This window comes from Lithobates pipiens, unplaced genomic scaffold (assembly GCF_037356315.1).
Source record: "Lithobates pipiens isolate NorthernLeopardFrog02 unplaced genomic scaffold, aLitPip1_a1.2 Scaffold_8, whole genome shotgun sequence".
NCBI lineage: Eukaryota > Metazoa > Chordata > Amphibia > Anura > Ranidae > Lithobates > Lithobates pipiens.
The window spans coordinates 618,738,198-618,757,051 of record NW_027507903.1 but is presented as its reverse complement, the minus strand read 5'-3'; the positions used below and the strand labels follow the sequence as shown (position 1 = coordinate 618,757,051).

At 40.4% G+C, this 18,854-nt stretch overlaps 1 protein-coding gene across 2 annotated transcripts in view; it reads right to left on the bottom strand.

The window, feature by feature from the left end:
• Positions 1-2,241: 2,241 nt before the first annotated feature.
• CUNH17orf114 (chromosome unknown C17orf114 homolog) overlaps positions 2,242-18,854 on the bottom strand; it is a 30,409-nt gene continuing 13,796 nt past the window's right edge. For both annotated transcript variants that reach the window (XM_077470726.1, XM_077470725.1), the window contains exons 2-3: positions 5,001-5,082; positions 2,242-4,827 (exon numbers count right to left, since the gene is read on the bottom strand). In XM_077470726.1, the coding sequence (XP_077326852.1) occupies positions 4,658-4,827; positions 5,001-5,076 (246 nt within the window). In that variant the 5' untranslated portion in view covers positions 5,077-5,082 and the 3' untranslated portion in view covers positions 2,242-4,657. The remainder of the gene's footprint in view (positions 4,828-5,000; positions 5,083-18,854) is intronic.

The window sequence follows — 18,854 nt, the reverse complement described above, 5'->3', positions numbered from 1 at the left end:
GGAGTACTTTATTTTTCAGATGGGATAATGCTTCATAACGGCACAAAATACATTTTTATTTATTTTTTTAACATGTTTGGTCTTCATTTATATAACAGAAAATAGAGACCTCGGAGGTGATCAAATAACACCCAAGAAAGCTCTATTTGTGTGAAAAATATGATCTTAATTTTGTTTGGGTACAGCGCTGCATGACTGCAATCGCCAGTTAAAGTAGCGCAGTGCTAAATAGAAAAAAAAATGCCCTGGTCATGAAGAGGGGTAAAAACTTCCGGAGGTCAAGTGGTTCCTGTGCCATTCAGTGCAGTGTGATTTTCAGCCTATTCATTTGAATGGGTGGGCATCGCACTGGGTCGCCCCAAGAGTAATGCATGCACTACTTTTGGAAACACATTCACCAGATCGCATAGTACTGCGGACCCAGGCAATACTCGTCCAGGCCAACACACTGGGGGGGGGGGATTTACTACAACTGCAGAGTGCAAAATCCAGTGCGGCTCTGCATAGAAACCAATCAGCTTCCAGGTTTTATTGTCAAAGCTTCATAGAACAAGCTGAAGCTAGAAGCCGATTGGCTACTCCACCCACAGCTGCTCAAGATTTTACACTCTCTAAATCACCCCCGTTGTGTTTTGTGATGTGCATTTGGGGGTTGCGTTAGGAATACGTTGACACCCGCAGCAGATCGCATGCCCAGTGTGTTTTTTAGGGGTGCAGGGGGGAGGTCCTACCTTACTCCTGCCTCTAGAAGGCTTCCTCAGTCCATAGAACTGGTCTCCCCCCTGCAGCATCCAGTGTGCTCCATACTTGCTCGTCTCCTCCAGTACAATGCAGGGTAATGGGTTTGTACTGCATGGGATGAAACCAAGAGGAGCAGCGCTGGAGCCTGCCTGAGCCAGGGGTACCCAATCCTTGCACCCCTAAATGGGAAACCCTCCTAGAGGGGGGAGGATACAGGCGCCCCAAGAAGTTGTTCTACACAATGGGCGGGGGCTGCAGTGTGCGGGACTGAAAGCTTTCATGATATTCACCAATGTCTTGCTAACCGCATAGCGGTAGAAGGGTTCTGATTGGTTATATAGAGTGAAAATGAATACCTTAGCCCAGTGTTGGGGAACCTTGGCACCCCAGATGTTTTGGAACTACATTTCCCATGATGCTCATCCACTCTGCAGTGTACTTGAGCATCATGGGCAATGTAGTTCCAAAACATCTGGGGTGCCAAGGTTCGCCATCTCTGCCTTAGCCGCTTCAGCCCCGGACCATTTTGCTGGCCAAAGACCAGAGCACTTTTGCGTCGCTTTAACTGACAATTGCGCGGTCGTGCGACGTGGCTCCCAAACAAAATGGGCGTCCTTTTTTCCCCACAAATAGAGCTTTCTTTTGGTGGTATTTGATCACCTCTGCGGTTTTTATTTTTTGCGCTATAAACAAAAAACATAGCGACAATTTTGAAGAAAAAAAAAAATTTTTTTTTTACTTTTTGCTATAATAAAAATATATAAAAAACATTTTTTTCCTCACTTTAGGCCGATACGTATTCTTCTACATATTTTTGGTAAAAAAAAAAAAAAATCACAATAAGCTTTTATTGGTTTGCGCAAAAGTTATAGCGTCTACAAAATAGGGTTATTTTTATATATATATATATATATATATATATATACACACACTAGTTATGGCGACGATCAGCGATTTATTTATTTTTTTTTTTAATTGTGACTGCGACATTATGGCGGACACATCAGACACTTTTGGCGCGATTTTGGGACCATTGTCATTTATACAGCAATCAGTGCTAAAAAAAAATTTGCATTGATTACTGTAAAAATGTAACTGGCAGTGAAGGTGTTAACCACTAGGTGGCAGTGTAGGGGTCAAGTGTGTCCTAGGGAGTGATTCTAACTGTGGGGGGGGGGGTGCTGTGTGTGACACGTCACTGATCACCGCTTCCGATTACAGGGAGAGCTGATCAGTGTCACTAGGCAGAACGGGGAGATGCTTGTTTATATCAGCATTTCCCTGTTCTTCCTCTCCGTGAGACGATTGCGGGTATGCCCACGGCGATCGAGTCCGCGGGACCCGCGATCACATTCTCGGAATTCAGGGAGGCCCGCAAGCCGCCTCTTAAAGGGCAATGTACAGGTTACGTGATTCTGCCTGTTCATGCTCTTTTGCCGCAGTATATGTGAGGGACGTGGTCGGCAAGCAGGTTAATAATAAAGGAAGATTCAGCATGTCTGTATTAGAAATGTTTTTTTTTTTTATTGAATATAACTAACAAACATACCAAATATAACCAAAGCAATAAAAACAAAGTCGTTCCCTTATCTAAAACACAAATCATTTATAACAACCAAAAGAAAAAAAAAATATATATATATATATATGTATGAAAAAGAGAGCGTAAAAATTACACCTCCACCTCCCCGATTATTGCAAAGTATTCTGCTGTATCCGGAGGACAGCTTTAAGCTCAATGCCAGGACAGCAGGGCCACCATCCGCCCCCTGCTGGATGATAGAAGGACATGGCTGAAAAACTGTTTTAGGGGATTCGCGCCTCTGGCAATACTGAGTCTGACCACCGGGTGTCGCCAATCGCTTACTAATTGCTAAAGCATAAAGACACAACTTTCGGGATCTTTTCAATGGAGGTCTGAGATAAAACACCTGGTTATGTTCAACTATATTGTTACATATTGGGAAAAAAAATTAAAAATTAAAAAGGTGGCAAAATATAGCGACAGGATGGGGGCATCGCTAACCTGGTTAGAAGGGTACATGTGTTGAAATTCCCAATAACAATGTTGAGTCGTAATGATAGAGCCACGTTTTGCCCAATTGTTTTCGCTAAAAATTCTGCAATATGTTGGCGTTACACAATGTCAGGTCAGTACAATACTGACATCTGCTGGCGGGTACAGAGTACTGCACTTTCCAATCTGTAACGGTCAGATCAATACAATACTGACATCCAATACAATACTGACATCTGCTGGTGGGTACAGAGTACTGCACTTTCCAGTCTGTAACTGTCAGATCAATACAATACTGACATCTGCTGGTGGATACAGAGTACTGCACTTTCCAATCTGTTAGACCCCCTTTCACACTGAGGAGCTTTTTTTTTTTTTTTTTTTTTAGCTAAAAAAGCGCCTAAAAAGCTCATGAAAACCATTACATTTCCATTAAAATCAATGAATGCTTTCACACTGGGGCAGGGCGGTGAAAAAACGCCCCTCTCCATTAAAATGAATGGAAAGCTCTTCGTGTTTCACTGGCAGTTTAGAAGCGCCTGAGTTTGAAAGGGGCCTAACTGTCAGATCAATACAATAATGACATCTGCTGGTGGGTAAAGAGTACTGCACTTTCCAATCTGTAACTGTCAGATCAATACAATACTGACATCTGCTGGTGGGTACAGAGTACTGCATTTTCCAACTTGTAACTGTCAGGTCAGTACAATACTGATATCTACTGGTGGGTAGAGAGTACTACACTCTTCATACTGTAACTGTTAGGTCAGTACAATATTGACATCTGCTGGTAGGTGGAATGTACTGCATTATCAGAATTGTAACTGTTGGGTCAGTACAATGCTGACATCTGCTGTTGGGTATGAGTACTGCATCACTTTTAGCTGCAACTATTAGATCAGTACAATACTGACATCTGCTGGTTGGTATAATGTACTACATATTCCAAGCTGTAACAGTTGGATTCGTAAAATACTGTCTGCTGACTGTTAGTAAGTAATGCAAGCTGTAATTGTGAACTCGTACAATATTGACATCTGCTGGTGGAAAGAGAGTATTGCACGCTCTAAGTTCCTCAATGCCAGTTTAGTACAATTGGTGGAAAGTAAGTATTGCACCCTCTAAATTTCTCAATGTCAGTTTAGTACAATACTGACGTCCGCTGGTGGAATGTGAGTATTGCACCCTCTAAGTTCCTCAATGCCAGTTTAGTACAATACTGACATCTGCTGGTGGAAAGTGAGTATTGCACCCTCTAAGTTCCTCAATGCCAGTTTAGTACAATACTGACATCCGCTGGTGGAAAGTGTGTATTGCACCCTCTAAGTTCCTCAATGCCAGTTTAGTACAATACTGACATCCGCTGGTGGAAAGTGAGTATTGCACCCTCTAAGTTCCTCAATGCCAGTTTGTTACAATACTGACATCCGCTGATGGGTATGTCGTACTGCATGCTTTAAGCTTTTCATCTCAAATCAATGTAAATGTGACATCTGCTGGTTGTTAGAGTGTACTACAGTTTACAAGCTTGTAATTGGCATTGATATATTTCAAAAATGTATACAAGAGGACAGAGGGTATTGCGTGGTCCAGTGCTTGCATAGAGTAATGCTGACATCGGCTGGTGGATGGCAAGTCTTCTATGCATAAAGCATGCAATCACCATTTTAGCCCCCTGCTGCCACCTTCTGGTAGGTAGAAGGCACTGCGCCTTCCAAGCTTATTATTGTATAAGTGATGCAAGTTATAGGATGGTTCCACTTGTCTGCTTGCTCCGCACATGTAATCCAACCTCCTCTATTGTCCCTTATGTAAAGAGCCACCAAATATTCTTGTCCGCCTATATAAATCTAGTGTACGGTCGGTGAGAACTGTCAATCGTGTCATTCCTTCTTCTGCTCAGTAGGTGGAGTCAATGGCGTTCATGGTGGAGTCCATCTCATGGCGGAAGGACACCCTGGCTTTCCCGCTGAAGTAGGCCCGGTTTGGTTGTGAGTCTGTATCGCTGCCCGCGGAGTTGGTGGAGCGGAGCCTAGGCTTCTCCTCCACGGGAGAGGGGGTAGGTGGCTCTGTGGGGGGAGGGGAGGGAGAAAAAAAAATTAGGAAGAGCTTTGGATAGAGTGGGTGAGGAATAATGAGTCTGTAATGTCCATTTCCCTTCATACATCAGGGAGGGTGTTGTGGGCACTACAGACAGTTCTCATTTCACAGAGATGCCCCACTGTGCACCATGAGCACTCACCTTCCTGAGTCTTGCTCTTCTTCCTCTCTTTCCTCCTTCCGTACCAAGGGAAACACTGCAGAGCCTTCACCCCCATACTGAGCTAAGAGAGAGGGAAGGAAAAAGAAATATATATTATCCCTATATAGATATAGCATGGGGCCCCAAATTATCACACAGAGGACCCCTATACAATATGGGGTCCCAGCAACAAATGGCAACGCAGAGGACCCCTATACAGATATAGAGGGTCTCAGCAATGAATTATCCTAAAGATTACCCCAATACAGATATAATATGGGGGTCTGGGTGCTGAATTATACAGATGACCTGTACACAAAAATAATATGGGGGTCCTGGCACTGAGTCATTGTACATATGACCCCTAAACAGATCGGAGGGGGAGTCTCGGGCCCTGAATTATTCTAAAATGACCCCTATACAGATATAATATAGTGGTCCTATCATTGAATTATACAGATGACCCCTATACAGGTATACTATAGGGGTCCCAGCACTGAATTATCCTACAGATGACTGCTATACAGATATAATATGGGGGTCCTGGCACTAAATTATCGTACAGATGGCCCCTATACAGATATAACATGGGGGACCCGGCACTGAATTTTTCTAAGATGACCCCTATACAGATATAATATGGGGGGGTCCTATCATTGAATTTTACAGGTGACCCCTACACAGGGGGTCCTATCATTGAATTATCAATGACCCCATACACAGGTATACTATGGGGGTCCCAGCACTGAATTATCCTACAGATGACCCCTATAGAGATATAATATGGGGTCCTATCATTGAATTATACAGATGACCCCTATACAGGTATACTATGGGGGTCCCAGCACTGAATTATCCTACAGATGACCCCTATACAGATATAATATGGGGGTCCCAGCACTGAATTATCATACAGATGACCCTTATAGAGATATAATACGGGGGTCCCAGCACTAAATTATCATACAGATGACCCCTATACAGATATAATATGGGGGTCCCATCACTGAATTATCCTACAGGTGACCCCTATAGAGATATAATATGGGGGTCCTATCATTGAATTATACAGATGACCCCTATACAGGTATACTATGGGGGTCCCAGCGCTGAATTATCCTACAGGTGACCCCTATACAGATATTATAATGAGGGTCCCGGCCCTAAATTATCATACACATGACCCCTATACAGATATAACATGTGGGACCTGGCACTGAATTATCCCACAGATGACCCCTATACAGATATAATATGGGGGTCCCAGCACTGAATTATCATACAGGGGACCCTTATAGAAATATAATATGGGGGTCCTATCATTGAATTGTACAGATGACCCCTATACAGATATAATACGGGGGTCCCGGTCCTGTGAGTTTCTCTCTTGTAGATACATGTATAGTATGATAGATCTGTGTATACAGAGACATACTTCTCATACCGCACATACCTCCTGTCACTCACACTCATTATACAGTCGTACAACACCCTATTCCCCTCCCCCCATACTGACACCCCCCCTCCCCCCCACCCAGTGCAGCCTCGCCCCAACCACGGAGCCTCTACAGAAAAAAAATTAAAAATATTGAAGAAAAGGATAAAAAAAAGGAAATGGCATGCAACCATTGCTGGGGGGGGGGGGGGGGGGGGGTAGAAGGGAAGTGGCTGCAAAGAGGCTGCAGGAGATCAACAGCACAGAGAAGAACAAAGTATCAAGGTGAAAACAAGTACGGCGAGTGTGTGAGGAAGGAGCAGCACAGGGAGCCAATCAGCTCGTTTGCTAACTAGCAACACACTGATAGGGGGAGAGAGCCGAGCGACAGAGAGATGAGCTCATCGCTGTGTAATCTGCAATCACCAATACGTCATTAAATCGACTTCCTTACATGCAAGCAGAGTAAGTACCTGACCTGGTGTCTGACTATTCCAGCCCCTGCACACCAGAGCTCAGATGGGGAGAAGCAGAATACGTATCAAGAGCCAATACGGTGTATTGCAGTGAAAGGAGCGTGCTGATAGGAGGAAAGAGCATGGTGAGAGCGAGATGAGCTCATCGCTGTGCTGCTTCTCCTTTCACTGTCCAGTCACAGGCTGGGGGGGGCTGGCCCAGAGGAAGCAGGTTGGATGAAGCCGGTCACCACCCTGAGGACCTCTAGTGGCAGAAAAGAATGACTGCAGGGAAGACCTCTGGATTGAAGGCAAAGCTGATTTTGGTTATTTAGTTGTTTATTGATTATTCATTTTTTATCCTATTGTTTTTCCTGGATTTCTAATTTAAAGTCTGATTGGGAAGACTCGGTGTAGCAAAGGCAAAATTACAGCGGTATTAAATTCATTACAGCCTACCAATCATTAGAGGTGGTGGCTGCTTTAGTTTTCTTTTTTTTTTAGGCTCTTTTTTTTTTAGGTTTTTTATCCATTTATTTTTTTAGGCTTTTTTTCCCCCCCTTGTTCTCACCTGGTGATCTGACCAGTAACACACCTCCTGTATTAGTGCCTCCCCACACTCTGGATGACGGAGCACAGGGGGCACAGCAGACAGCTGCATTGTCAGTCTGGGGGGGGGGGGGGGCGCGCTAGCAAATTTAAACACACTAACAAACTGAAGCTGAACTAATCAATTACATCAAACAGTTGTTTTTCTTTTTTGGGATGAAGGTTATACACGAATAAATAAAAGACGGTCATTGTAAGCACCCCCCCGTCAGTTCTAAATGGTTTGGCTCATCTCTGTAACTTGCTGGAGAGCTTGTTCTTTTGAAAAAAAAAAAAAACACAAAAAAAAAAAAACAGACTGGACTGGCTGGATCACCAGATTAAAATAGAAAAGAAAGAAAGCCTAAAAAAAGGAAAACAAATGCGGCTGTCACAGCTAAGAACTGGTAAGCTGCAGTATAATAAATGTTTGTAGCGGGAGGTTTGTGTGCAGATTTGTGCTGCTGGCAGATGATTTTTTTTTATTATTATTATTTTTTTAGGAGAAACATTGTTGTGAAAGTTCAGACGGATGACATCACGGCTCACAATAGACCTTTCCAGAGAGAAGAAAAGCAAAATGACTGTCACCTGACACAGACGGGGTCAGGGGTCAGGGGCCCCAGGGGTCAGCACAGCGGGGCCCCAAGGCTATTCTCAGATGAACTAAATGAGCCTTTCATTCCTATGGGGGAGGGGGAGAAGAGTCTACAATAAATTGCAGGCTAAAGCACTGAAAAATCAAGTGATTTAAATGCTGACTTGTGTCGCTTTCCCTTTAAATAAAGGATTGTGTGCACTTGTAATACACCTCCGAGCAAATCTGACCCTCCAGGAAGGGTCAGTTCTCCAGAACAACCCCTCCCCCACACCCACCCCCTTTGCATACAATAATATTTAATAATATCATTATTGTGATTATTATTATTAATAATAATAATAATAATAATAATAATAATATTATCATCATCAATAGCTATAATAATAGTGATAATAATAATATTATTATAATATATATATATATATATATAGATAGATAGATGGATAGATATCTAGCTATTTATATATATTTATATATTTATCTAGATAAATATCAATAGTAATAATAATCATAATATCATCATCGATATCAATAGTCATATTAATAATTACATTATCATAAATTTTAATAATATTAATAATCATCATCCATATCTATAGTAATAATAGGAGTGATAATAATAATATTAATAATAATTGTATTATTATAATATATATATATATATATATATATATATATTATATATATATATTTTTTTAATATTAATATAATAATATTATTATTATTATTAATAATAATAATAATAACAGTATTAATAATAAAATAATATTATCATCACCAATATTAACAGTAATAATATTATATTATTAATAATATCAATATATAATAATAATAATATTAGTAATATTGATATTATTATTAATAATATAATATTATTACTGTTAATATTGATGATGATAATATTATTTTATTATTAATACTGTTATTAATAATAATAACATTGATATTTTTATTATTATCACTACTATTATTACTATAGATATTGATGATGATATTATGATTATTATTATTGATAGTATTACTATTGATATAGATAGTTGATGATATTATTAATAATGTTGTTAATAATAATAATATTGTTATTATTATTATTATTATTATTATTAATAGTAATAATGATAATATTGTTATTATGACTAGTGATATCAATCATGATATATTGATAATGATGATATTATTATTATTACTATTGATATAGATTATTATATTATTATTGATATTATCATTAATATTGATGATATTATTATTATTGATGATTGTTATTATTAATATTGATGAAGATATTATTAATAATAATATCAAGTCAACATCAATAGCAGTAATAATAATATTAATAATAAAAACCTCAATATCAATAATAATAATATTATCATCATCAATATCAATAATCATAATAATATCAATATATAATAATAATGATATTAGTAATATTGATATTATTATTATGATTATTGATATTGATGATGATAATATTATTATTATTGATATTGAGGTTTTTATTATTAATATTATTATTACTGCTATTGATGTTGACTTGATATTATTATTAATAATATCTTCATCAATATTAATAATAACAATAATCAATAATAATAATAATAATATCATCAATATTAATGATAATATCAATAATAATAATATAATATTCTATATCAATAGTAATAATAATAATATCATCATTATCAATATATCATGATTGATATCACTAGTCATAATAACAATATTATCATTATTACTATTAATAATAATAATAACAATATTATTATTATTATTATTATTAACAACATTATTAATAATTTCATCAACTATCTATATCAATAGTAATACTATCAATAATAATAATCATAATATCATCATCAATATCTATAGTAATAATAGTAGTGATAATAATAAAAATATCAATGTTATTATTATTAATAACAGTATTAATAATAAAATAATATTATCATCATCAATATTAACAGTAATAAAATTATATTAATAATAAAGCAATAATATTAACATCAATATTATTATGATATATTGGTATTATTATGATTATTGATATTGATGATGATAGTATTATTATTATTGATACTGATGATATTATTATTATTATTATTATTATTACTACTATTGATGTTGATATTATTATTAATAATATCATCATTAATAATAACATCAATATTAATAATAACATCGATAATAATATCATCAATATTAATAATAATATCAATAATAATATCATCTATATCAATAGTAATAATAATATCAATAATAATATTAATATATCATGATGATATCAATAGTCATAATAATAATAATATCATCACCAATATCTATACTAATAATAGTAGTGATAATAATAATAATAATAATTTCAATATTATTATTATTATTAATAATACATCATAATAATAATATCAGTTTTAATATTAAAAATAATAAAATAATATCATCATCAATATTAATAGTAGTAATAATAATATGATTATTAATAATAACATCAATATTATTATTATTGATATTATTATTGATGATGATATTATTAATATTACTATTGATGTTGATATTATTAATATCATCATCAATAATTATACTAATAACAATGTCATCAATATCAATAGTAATAATAATAATAAGTGCAATCTCCTCCCAAGGAGCATCCAACTGCTTGCACCAGGACTGGGGGCTCTTGAGATGCGGGGGGCTGTAATGATTTCAGGAAGCGATGTCCAGCCCCCTGCTGGCCCCTCCCTCCAGCCATGATCTGCCTGCATTGCATATAGATACACAGAGACCCAGTGATGATGCCACTGGACCTAAAATAATGTATGCAATGAATATGGAAAGGATTTATTTTATATGTCACCAGCATGTTGATGAAGGAGGAGGGAGGAACCAGGGAAAGCTAAATAAAAATAGGACTATAGAATAAACTTCAACTTATAAAAAAAAAAAGTGAAAAACTTTTCCCTTTAAAGGAAGTAAATCTTTGTCCCTGCTGCTGGTATAGGAAATGACAAATGGTGAGAAATGGGATCTGGAATGTTAATGAAGAGGGATAATCTGAAATTAGGGGTGGTCCAATTAGTCCTGAGACGTACCCAATCCCTAGGGGCCCCTGCAAGGGACCCCCCCGTATGTCTGCAGTCCGGGGATCCCATCTGCTTGTGATTAGCGGCAGAATGAAGGTTGGTGTCTGGAATGGTGTCGATGTGATTCTACAGATGACCTTATAGGGCCAGAAAGCGATATTCTTCAGATGGAGGAGCTGCGCTATTTTAGGTTACAGCCTCCCGTCTGAACAATACTGGGGCCCCGGGGCCACCAGAGATGGGACATTAATTACAAGTACAACACAATGGCACTATGACATGGTAATGCATACTACCTGTGCTATAGCACAAGAGCTTACAATCTCATACCAGTCCCTGCCCCCAAGAGCTTACAATCTAAGATCCCCAATTGTACACACTCACACCTCTGATGTGATGGGAGGACCTCTGATGTGATGGGAGGACCTCTTATGTGATGGGAGGACCTCTGATGTGATGGGGGACCTCTGATGTGATGGGGGACCTCTGATGTGATGGGAGGACCTCTTATGTGATGGGAGGACCTCTTATGTGATGGGAGGACCTCTGATGTGATGGGGGACCTCTGATGTGATGGGAGGACCTCTTATGTGATGGGAGGACCTCTTATGTGATGGGAGGACCTCTGATGTGATGGGGGACCTCTGATGTGATGGGGGACCTCTGATGTGAAGGGGGACCTCTGATGTGATGGAGGACCTCTGATGTGATGGGGGATCTCTGATGTGATGGGGGATCTCTGATGTGATGGGAGGACCTCTGATGTGAAGGGAGGACCTCTGATGTGATGGGGGATCTCTGATGTGATGGGAGGACCTCTGATGTGATGGGAGGACCTCTGATGTGATGGGGGATCTCTGATGTGATGGGAGGACCTCTTATGTGATGGGAGGACCTCTGATGTGATGGGAGGACCTCTGATGTGATGGGAGGACCTCTGATGTGAAGGGGGACCTCTGATGTGATGGGGGACCTCTGATGTGATGGGAGGACCTCTGATGTGAAGGGGGACCTCTGATGTGATGGGGGACCTCTGATGTGATGGGGGACCTCTGATGTGAAGGGGGACCTCTGATGTGATGGAGGACCTCTGATGTGATGGGGGATCTCTGATGTGATGGGGGATCTCTGATGTGATGGGAGGACCTCTGATGTGAAGGAGGACCTCTGATGTGATGGGGGATCTCTGATGTGATGGGAGGACCTCTGATGTGATGGGAGGACCTCTGATGTGATGGGGGATCTCTGATGTGATGGGAGGACCTCTTATGTGATGGGAGGACCTCTGATGTGATGGGAGGACCTCTGATGTGATGGGAGGACCTCTGATGTGAAGGGGGACCTCTGATGTGATGGGGGACCTCTGATGTGATGGGAGGACCTCTGATGTGAAGGGGGACCTCTGATGTGATGGGGGACCTCTGATGTGATGGGGGACCTCTGATGTGAAGGGGGACCTCTGATGTGATGGAGGACCTCTGATGTGATGGGGGATCTCTGATGTGATGGGGGATCTCTGATGTGATGGGAGGACCTCTGATGTGAAGGAGGACCTCTGATGTGATGGGGGATCTCTGATGTGATGGGAGGACCTCTGATGTGATGGGAGGACCTCTGATGTGATGGGGGATCTCTGATGTGATGGGAGGACCTCTGATGTGATGGGAGGACCTCTGATGTGATGGGAGGACCTCTGATGTGAAGGAGGACCTCTGATGTGATGGGGGATCTCTGATGTGATGGGAGGACCTCTGATGTGATGGGAGGACCTCTGATGTGATGGGGGATCTCTGATGTGATGGGAGGACCTCTGATGTGATGGGAGGACCTCTGATGTGATGGGGGATCTCTGATGTGATGGGAGGACCTCTGATGTGATGGGGGATCTCTCATGTGATGGGGGACCTCTCATGTGATGGGGGACCTCTCATGTGATGGGGGACCGCTGATGTGATGGAGGACCTCTGATGTGATGGAGGACCTCTGATGTGAAGGGAGGACCTCTGATGTGAAGGGAGGACTCTGATGTGATCACATACTACACTCATGGCCTGTGCCTCCTACCTCCTGCACATGGTGGGGGACACCAGGACCCGACACTCCCAAAACTGCCACATGCAAAAGAGACTGGTGGAGGCCACAGTGCTGGAATAGAGAGGAGGCACAGACTCCCAGAGAGGGAAGTAGAATACTTCTTGTTTTGGGGGAAAAGAGCCATTGCAATGTTTTTAGAGACCATGACAAGGTCACTTTAAGGCATGCTAGAGTGACCTCTCATCCAGCAATATCACAAATCATTTCAGAATGCCTAAAGCTCTGTTTAACCCTCCCTAAGCCGGAGTCAATCAGATAAAATTCATATTTGGAATAGGTTGTAGCTGCCAAAAGATTTGTCGTTTTGTTCATCCAGGCCTGTAATTTGCACAGCTCAGCTCTGTCTGGCAAGGCAGGAGACCCTAATTTTTCTCTGCTGCATTTCCACTTCCACATCTGCTGAGTCACTTCTGACAAGTCCTCTCTGCAGTGTAACTTCAGCTCTCTGTCTCCTGCTTTCTGACAGCTCAGACATGCTTTATAAATTGTGGAATATGAACAGCTGTAGAAAAAAAGAGCGCTGTAGATAAACAGGTACAACATATGTGGGAGGATTTTTTTTCAATCTCTGTGCATCACCTGAGGCCAGTGACTTCACTGGGTACATGTAATGGTTTACAACCACTTTAAGTGTGTCTTAAAGCAGGGAGGCAACGGGGACTTCCTGACCACATGATCCTTGTGATTGGCTGTCACAATGGTCACATGGTTGATATATACAGTATATATACATTTGCTAAGAGGTACACATGCTGTTATGGTCATCCTCTAACTTCAATATTTAGAACTAGCATGCAGATCAAGAAAGTCAGAGAAAAGTCAGAAAAGAGTCAGAGAAGAGTCAGAGAAGAGTCAGAGAAGAGTCAGAGAAGAGTCAGAGAAGAGTCAGAGAAGAGTCAGAGAAAACCCAGAAAAGAGTCAGAAAAGAGTCAGAGAAAAAGTCAGAGAAGAGTCAGAGAAAAGTCAGAGAAGAGAAGTCAGAAAAGAGTTATAGAAGAGTCAGTGAAAAGTCAGAAAAGAGTCAGACGAGAGTCAGAGAAAAGTCAGAGAAGAGTCAGAGATAAGAAAAGTCAGAAAAGAGTTAGAGAAGATTCAGCAAAAAGTCAGAAAAGAGTCAGAGAAGAGTCAGAGAAAAGTCAATGAAGAGTCAGAAAAGAGTCAGAGAAGAGTCAGAGAAAAGAATCAGAGAAGAGTCAGAAAAAGGGCAGAGACAAGTCAGAAAAGAGTCAGAGAAAACCCAGAAAGACTCAGAAAAGAGTCAGAGAAGAGAAAAGTCAGAAAAGAGTTATAGAAGAGTCAGTGAAAAGTCAGAGAAGAGTCAGAGAAGAGAAAAGTCAGAAAATTGTTATAGGAGAGTCAGCGAAAAGTCAGAAAAGAGTCAGAGAAAAGTCAGAAAAGAGTCAGAGAAAAGTCAGAGAAGTGTCAGAGAAAAATCAGAGAAGAGTCAGAGAAATGAAAAGTCAGAGAAGAGTTATAGAAGAGTCAGTGAAGAGTTATAAAAGAGTTATAGATGAGTCAGAGAAGAGTTATAAAAGAGGTATAGATGAGTCAGAGAAGAGTCAGAGGTTTATAATTTGGTGACGCAGTATATGGAAGCCAGGAAAGCAGCATGCCAGCAGATGATGAAGTCTTGGATTGGTCTAGGATGGTTGAGTTGCTGTTGATGATGACAGCACTGGGACGGGGATATCAGAAGCAGGCATGAACGCCCCGTCCTGCGGTGCCCAACATGAGAAAAGGGTGATGACATGAGGCCGCTGAGCTCTTATCTCCTGCATGCCGACCTATGTTCTACATACATAGAACGTGTACGGCGGGGTGTGAGGAGCGCACCTAACCGGACAATCCAGTCTGCAGTTCCCCCGGCTAGGACACCCCGAGGTGTGAAGGAGACGCGGGGGGTGGGGCCACCTGGCTGCTAAAAATGGGACATGTTGTCAATCTCATTAATATTAAACAGATGACAATACTGGGATTAGTTCCCAGAACAGGTGACACCCTGACACTGCATTCACATTGTAGGGTTTGGTAAACATATGCTAAACAAATCTCTCCATGCACACAGTATGTATCACTCCATGCATATGTATGTTATTGTGCGTTGTCTCGCCCCACACATTCATTTCAATGGGCAGCCCTACGCCTGGGAAATGCAGCAAAGTAGCTCATGCGGCTTTCTGATCTGCGAGCATTGTGCCGCAATTTTCACAGGTTCGAAAAAATGCTACAGTGTGATTGCAGCCGTGAGCTCCAATGACATGGAAGGCTTGGTGCTTGTCCGTGTGTGTCGGGGGACATGCGCACTATTCTGCACTTTCCTGACAGGTACAATCACATTAAGTCTGACAGGTACAGAAACGCGTTGTTCTCTAGCAGACATGCGGGGGTGCTATTGATTCTAAAGCCCTCTACACACGATCAGAAATTCTGCCAGCAAAAGTCCGATGAGAGTTTTTGGTCAGAAATTCTGATCGTGTGTACGCTCCATCAGACTTTTTCTGGCAGAATTCCCACCAGCAAAAGATTTAGAGCAGGTTCTCTATTTTTCGGTCGGAAAAAATTCCGATCGCCTGTACCAATTCCGACGAGCGAAAATTCCTATGCATGCTCGGTAACAATTCTACGCATGCTCGGAAGCATTGAACTTCATTCTCTCGGCTCGTCGTAGTAATGTACCTCACCGCGTTCTTGACGGTCGCAGAGTGCGGCAGCATCATACAGTCTGGTGTGGTGGGACTTTACAAAAGCCTAGAAGGCTCCTTTCCCCGTGTAACTTGTATGTGGAATAGCCCATTAAGATGAATATTTGTATGGGTGGGTAGTATAGTTATGGGTAGTATTTGTATGCGTAGTAAGGGTGGGTGGTATATGAATAGTTGGGTAGTATGATTATGGGTATGGATTGTATTTGTATGGGTGGTATAGTTATGGGTACAAGTAGTTTGGGTAGTATTTGTATGGGCAGTAAGAGTAAGTAATTGTATGGGTAATATGGGTGGGTAGTATAGCTATGGGTATAAGTAGTATGGATGGGTAGTAGGTAGTATTTGTATGGGTAGCATAGTTATAGGTAGGAGCAGTATGAGTAGTATTTGTATAAGCAGTATGGGTTGGTAATATTTGTATGGGTAGTATAGTTATGGGTATGAGTAGTATGGGTAGTATTTGTATGGTAATACAGTTATGGGTATGAGTAGCATGGATAGTATTTGTATGATAGTATAGTTAAGGATATGAGTAGTAGGTATTATTTGTATGGGTAGTATAGTTTTAGGTAGGAGTAGTATGGGTAGTATTTGTATGAGCGGTATGGATGGGAAGTATTTGTATGGTAGTATAGTTATCGGTATGGGTAGTGTGGGTGAGTAGTATAGTTATGGGTATGAGTAGTATGGATAATATTGATATGGGTAGTATAGCTATTGGTATGAGTAGTATGGGTAGTAGTATTTGTATGGGTGGGTAGTATAGTTATGGGTAGTAAGGGTGGGTGGTATTTGTATGGGCAGTAAGGGTAAGTAATATTTGTATGGGTAATATGGGTGGGTAGTATAGCTATGGGTATAAGTATTGAAAACCTAGAACTAGCATTGGGACTTTATATGAGGCGGTATAAAATATATACATAGACCTCCATCCCCGATATATTGAAAAAGAGAAAAAAAAAATGGTGGGACTTTATATGAAGCATATCACTTGATTAGATGAGTGTTAATCTAGTTATATGCTTCATATAAAGTCCCACCATTTTTTATTTATTTTTTTCTCTTTTTCAATATGGGTATAAGTAGTATGGTTGGGTAGTAGGTAGTATTTGTATGGGTAGTATAGTAATAGGTAGGAGCAGTATGGTTAGTATTTGTATGAGCAGTATGGGTTGGTAATATTTGTATGGGCAGTATAGTTATGGGTATGAGTAGTATGGGTAGTATTTGTATGGTAATACAGTTATGGGTATGAGTAGCATGGGTAGTATTTGTATGATAGTATAGTTAAGGGTATGAGTAGTAGGTATTATTTGTATGGGTAGTATAGTTTTAGGTAGGAGTAGTATGGGTAGTATTTGTATGAGCAGTATGGAGGGGAAGTATTTGTATGGTAGTATAGTTATGGGTATGAGTAGCATGGGTAGTATTTGTATGGTAGTATAGTTATGGGTATGAGTAGCATGGGTAGTATTTATATGGTAGTATAGTTATGGGTATGAGTAGTATGGGTAGTAGTATTTGTATGTGTGGGTAGTATAGTTATGGGTAGTATTTGTATGGGTAATAAGGGTTGGTGGTATGTGAATAGTTGGGTGGTATGATTATGGGTATGGATTGTATTTGTATGGGTGGTATAGTTATGGGTACAGGTAGTTTGGGTAGTATTTGTTTGGGCAGTAAGGGTAAGTAATATTTGTATAGGTAATATGGGTGGGTAGTATAGGTATGGGTATAAGTATTATGGTTGGGTAGTAGGTTGTATTTGCATGGGTAGTATATTTATAGGTAGGAGCAGTATGGGTAGTATAGTTTTGGGTATGAGTAGTATGGGTAGTATAGTTATGGGTATGAATAGTATGGGTAGTAGTATTTGTACGGGTGGGTAGTATTTAATTCTGTGTATTACAGCTCTATGCAGTTATCTACAGCAGTGAATGAAATATTCATTCTCTGCTCCTCCTGTTAGGGGTAGGTCTCACTTCTCCCGCTGAACTACATGAAATAGACGAGACAGCCCTTACAATGACGGTTGTAGTTGGGGGTGTATATACCTACCTGCAGAGGGGGAATCACACTCTTCTATATCTAGTGGATGACACCAAGCTGACAGCTCAGTATTGGGTGGAGAGGACTGTGTAGGGGCCTCCTGGCTGTGCTATTGGTACGGGTTGGGGGAATAGATAAGGAACGGATGGGATGAAGTACTTTCTTTGTGGGGAAGGTGCTGCTCCATGTTCCCTTCAGTGCTGCTCACAAAGGTGCAGGCATTAGGTCATGTGACCTCTGTGGAATGAGAAGATTAGAGCTCAGAGTGGTTGATCTCTGCCAATCAGGAAAGGCCTGAGGGTTTGATGATGTGTGCAGCACTGGAGGGAGCCTGGCGCAGCATTTCCACCAGTTCAGTCCATGAGTATTGATGGAAGTTGGCCTCTCACTGAACTCCTTTCATGGTTATGTCTTCCATTGCTGATAGAAGGGAAATACAGCAGGCGGAGTCTCCATGGGGATTTACTATCTATTTCAGATAGGTTACAAAGAGACAAGCTTACCATAAATAGTCTTATCACTGCCACATACTAAATATCTCTGTTTCCATGTGGAGTGTCATTGTATGTTTGTTGTTCCTGGCTGGAACTCTTCTTATCTCTTTTCTGCCTTTCTGGTCAGTCTCTAATGACATGAAACCCCCACAATGCTCAGGGGGCTTTTCATTATTTTACTTCCAAGAAAGAGGAATCTTTTAACAGGCACAATCCACCTTTTGGACCATGTTTCATGTTACACCCATTATAAAGGTGAACAGGAAACATGGAAATAATGAGACTACAAGTCCCATCTGCAACTGCAGCGGCACGATGACGTCACGCAGCAGCACAATGACATCACGTAGCAGCAC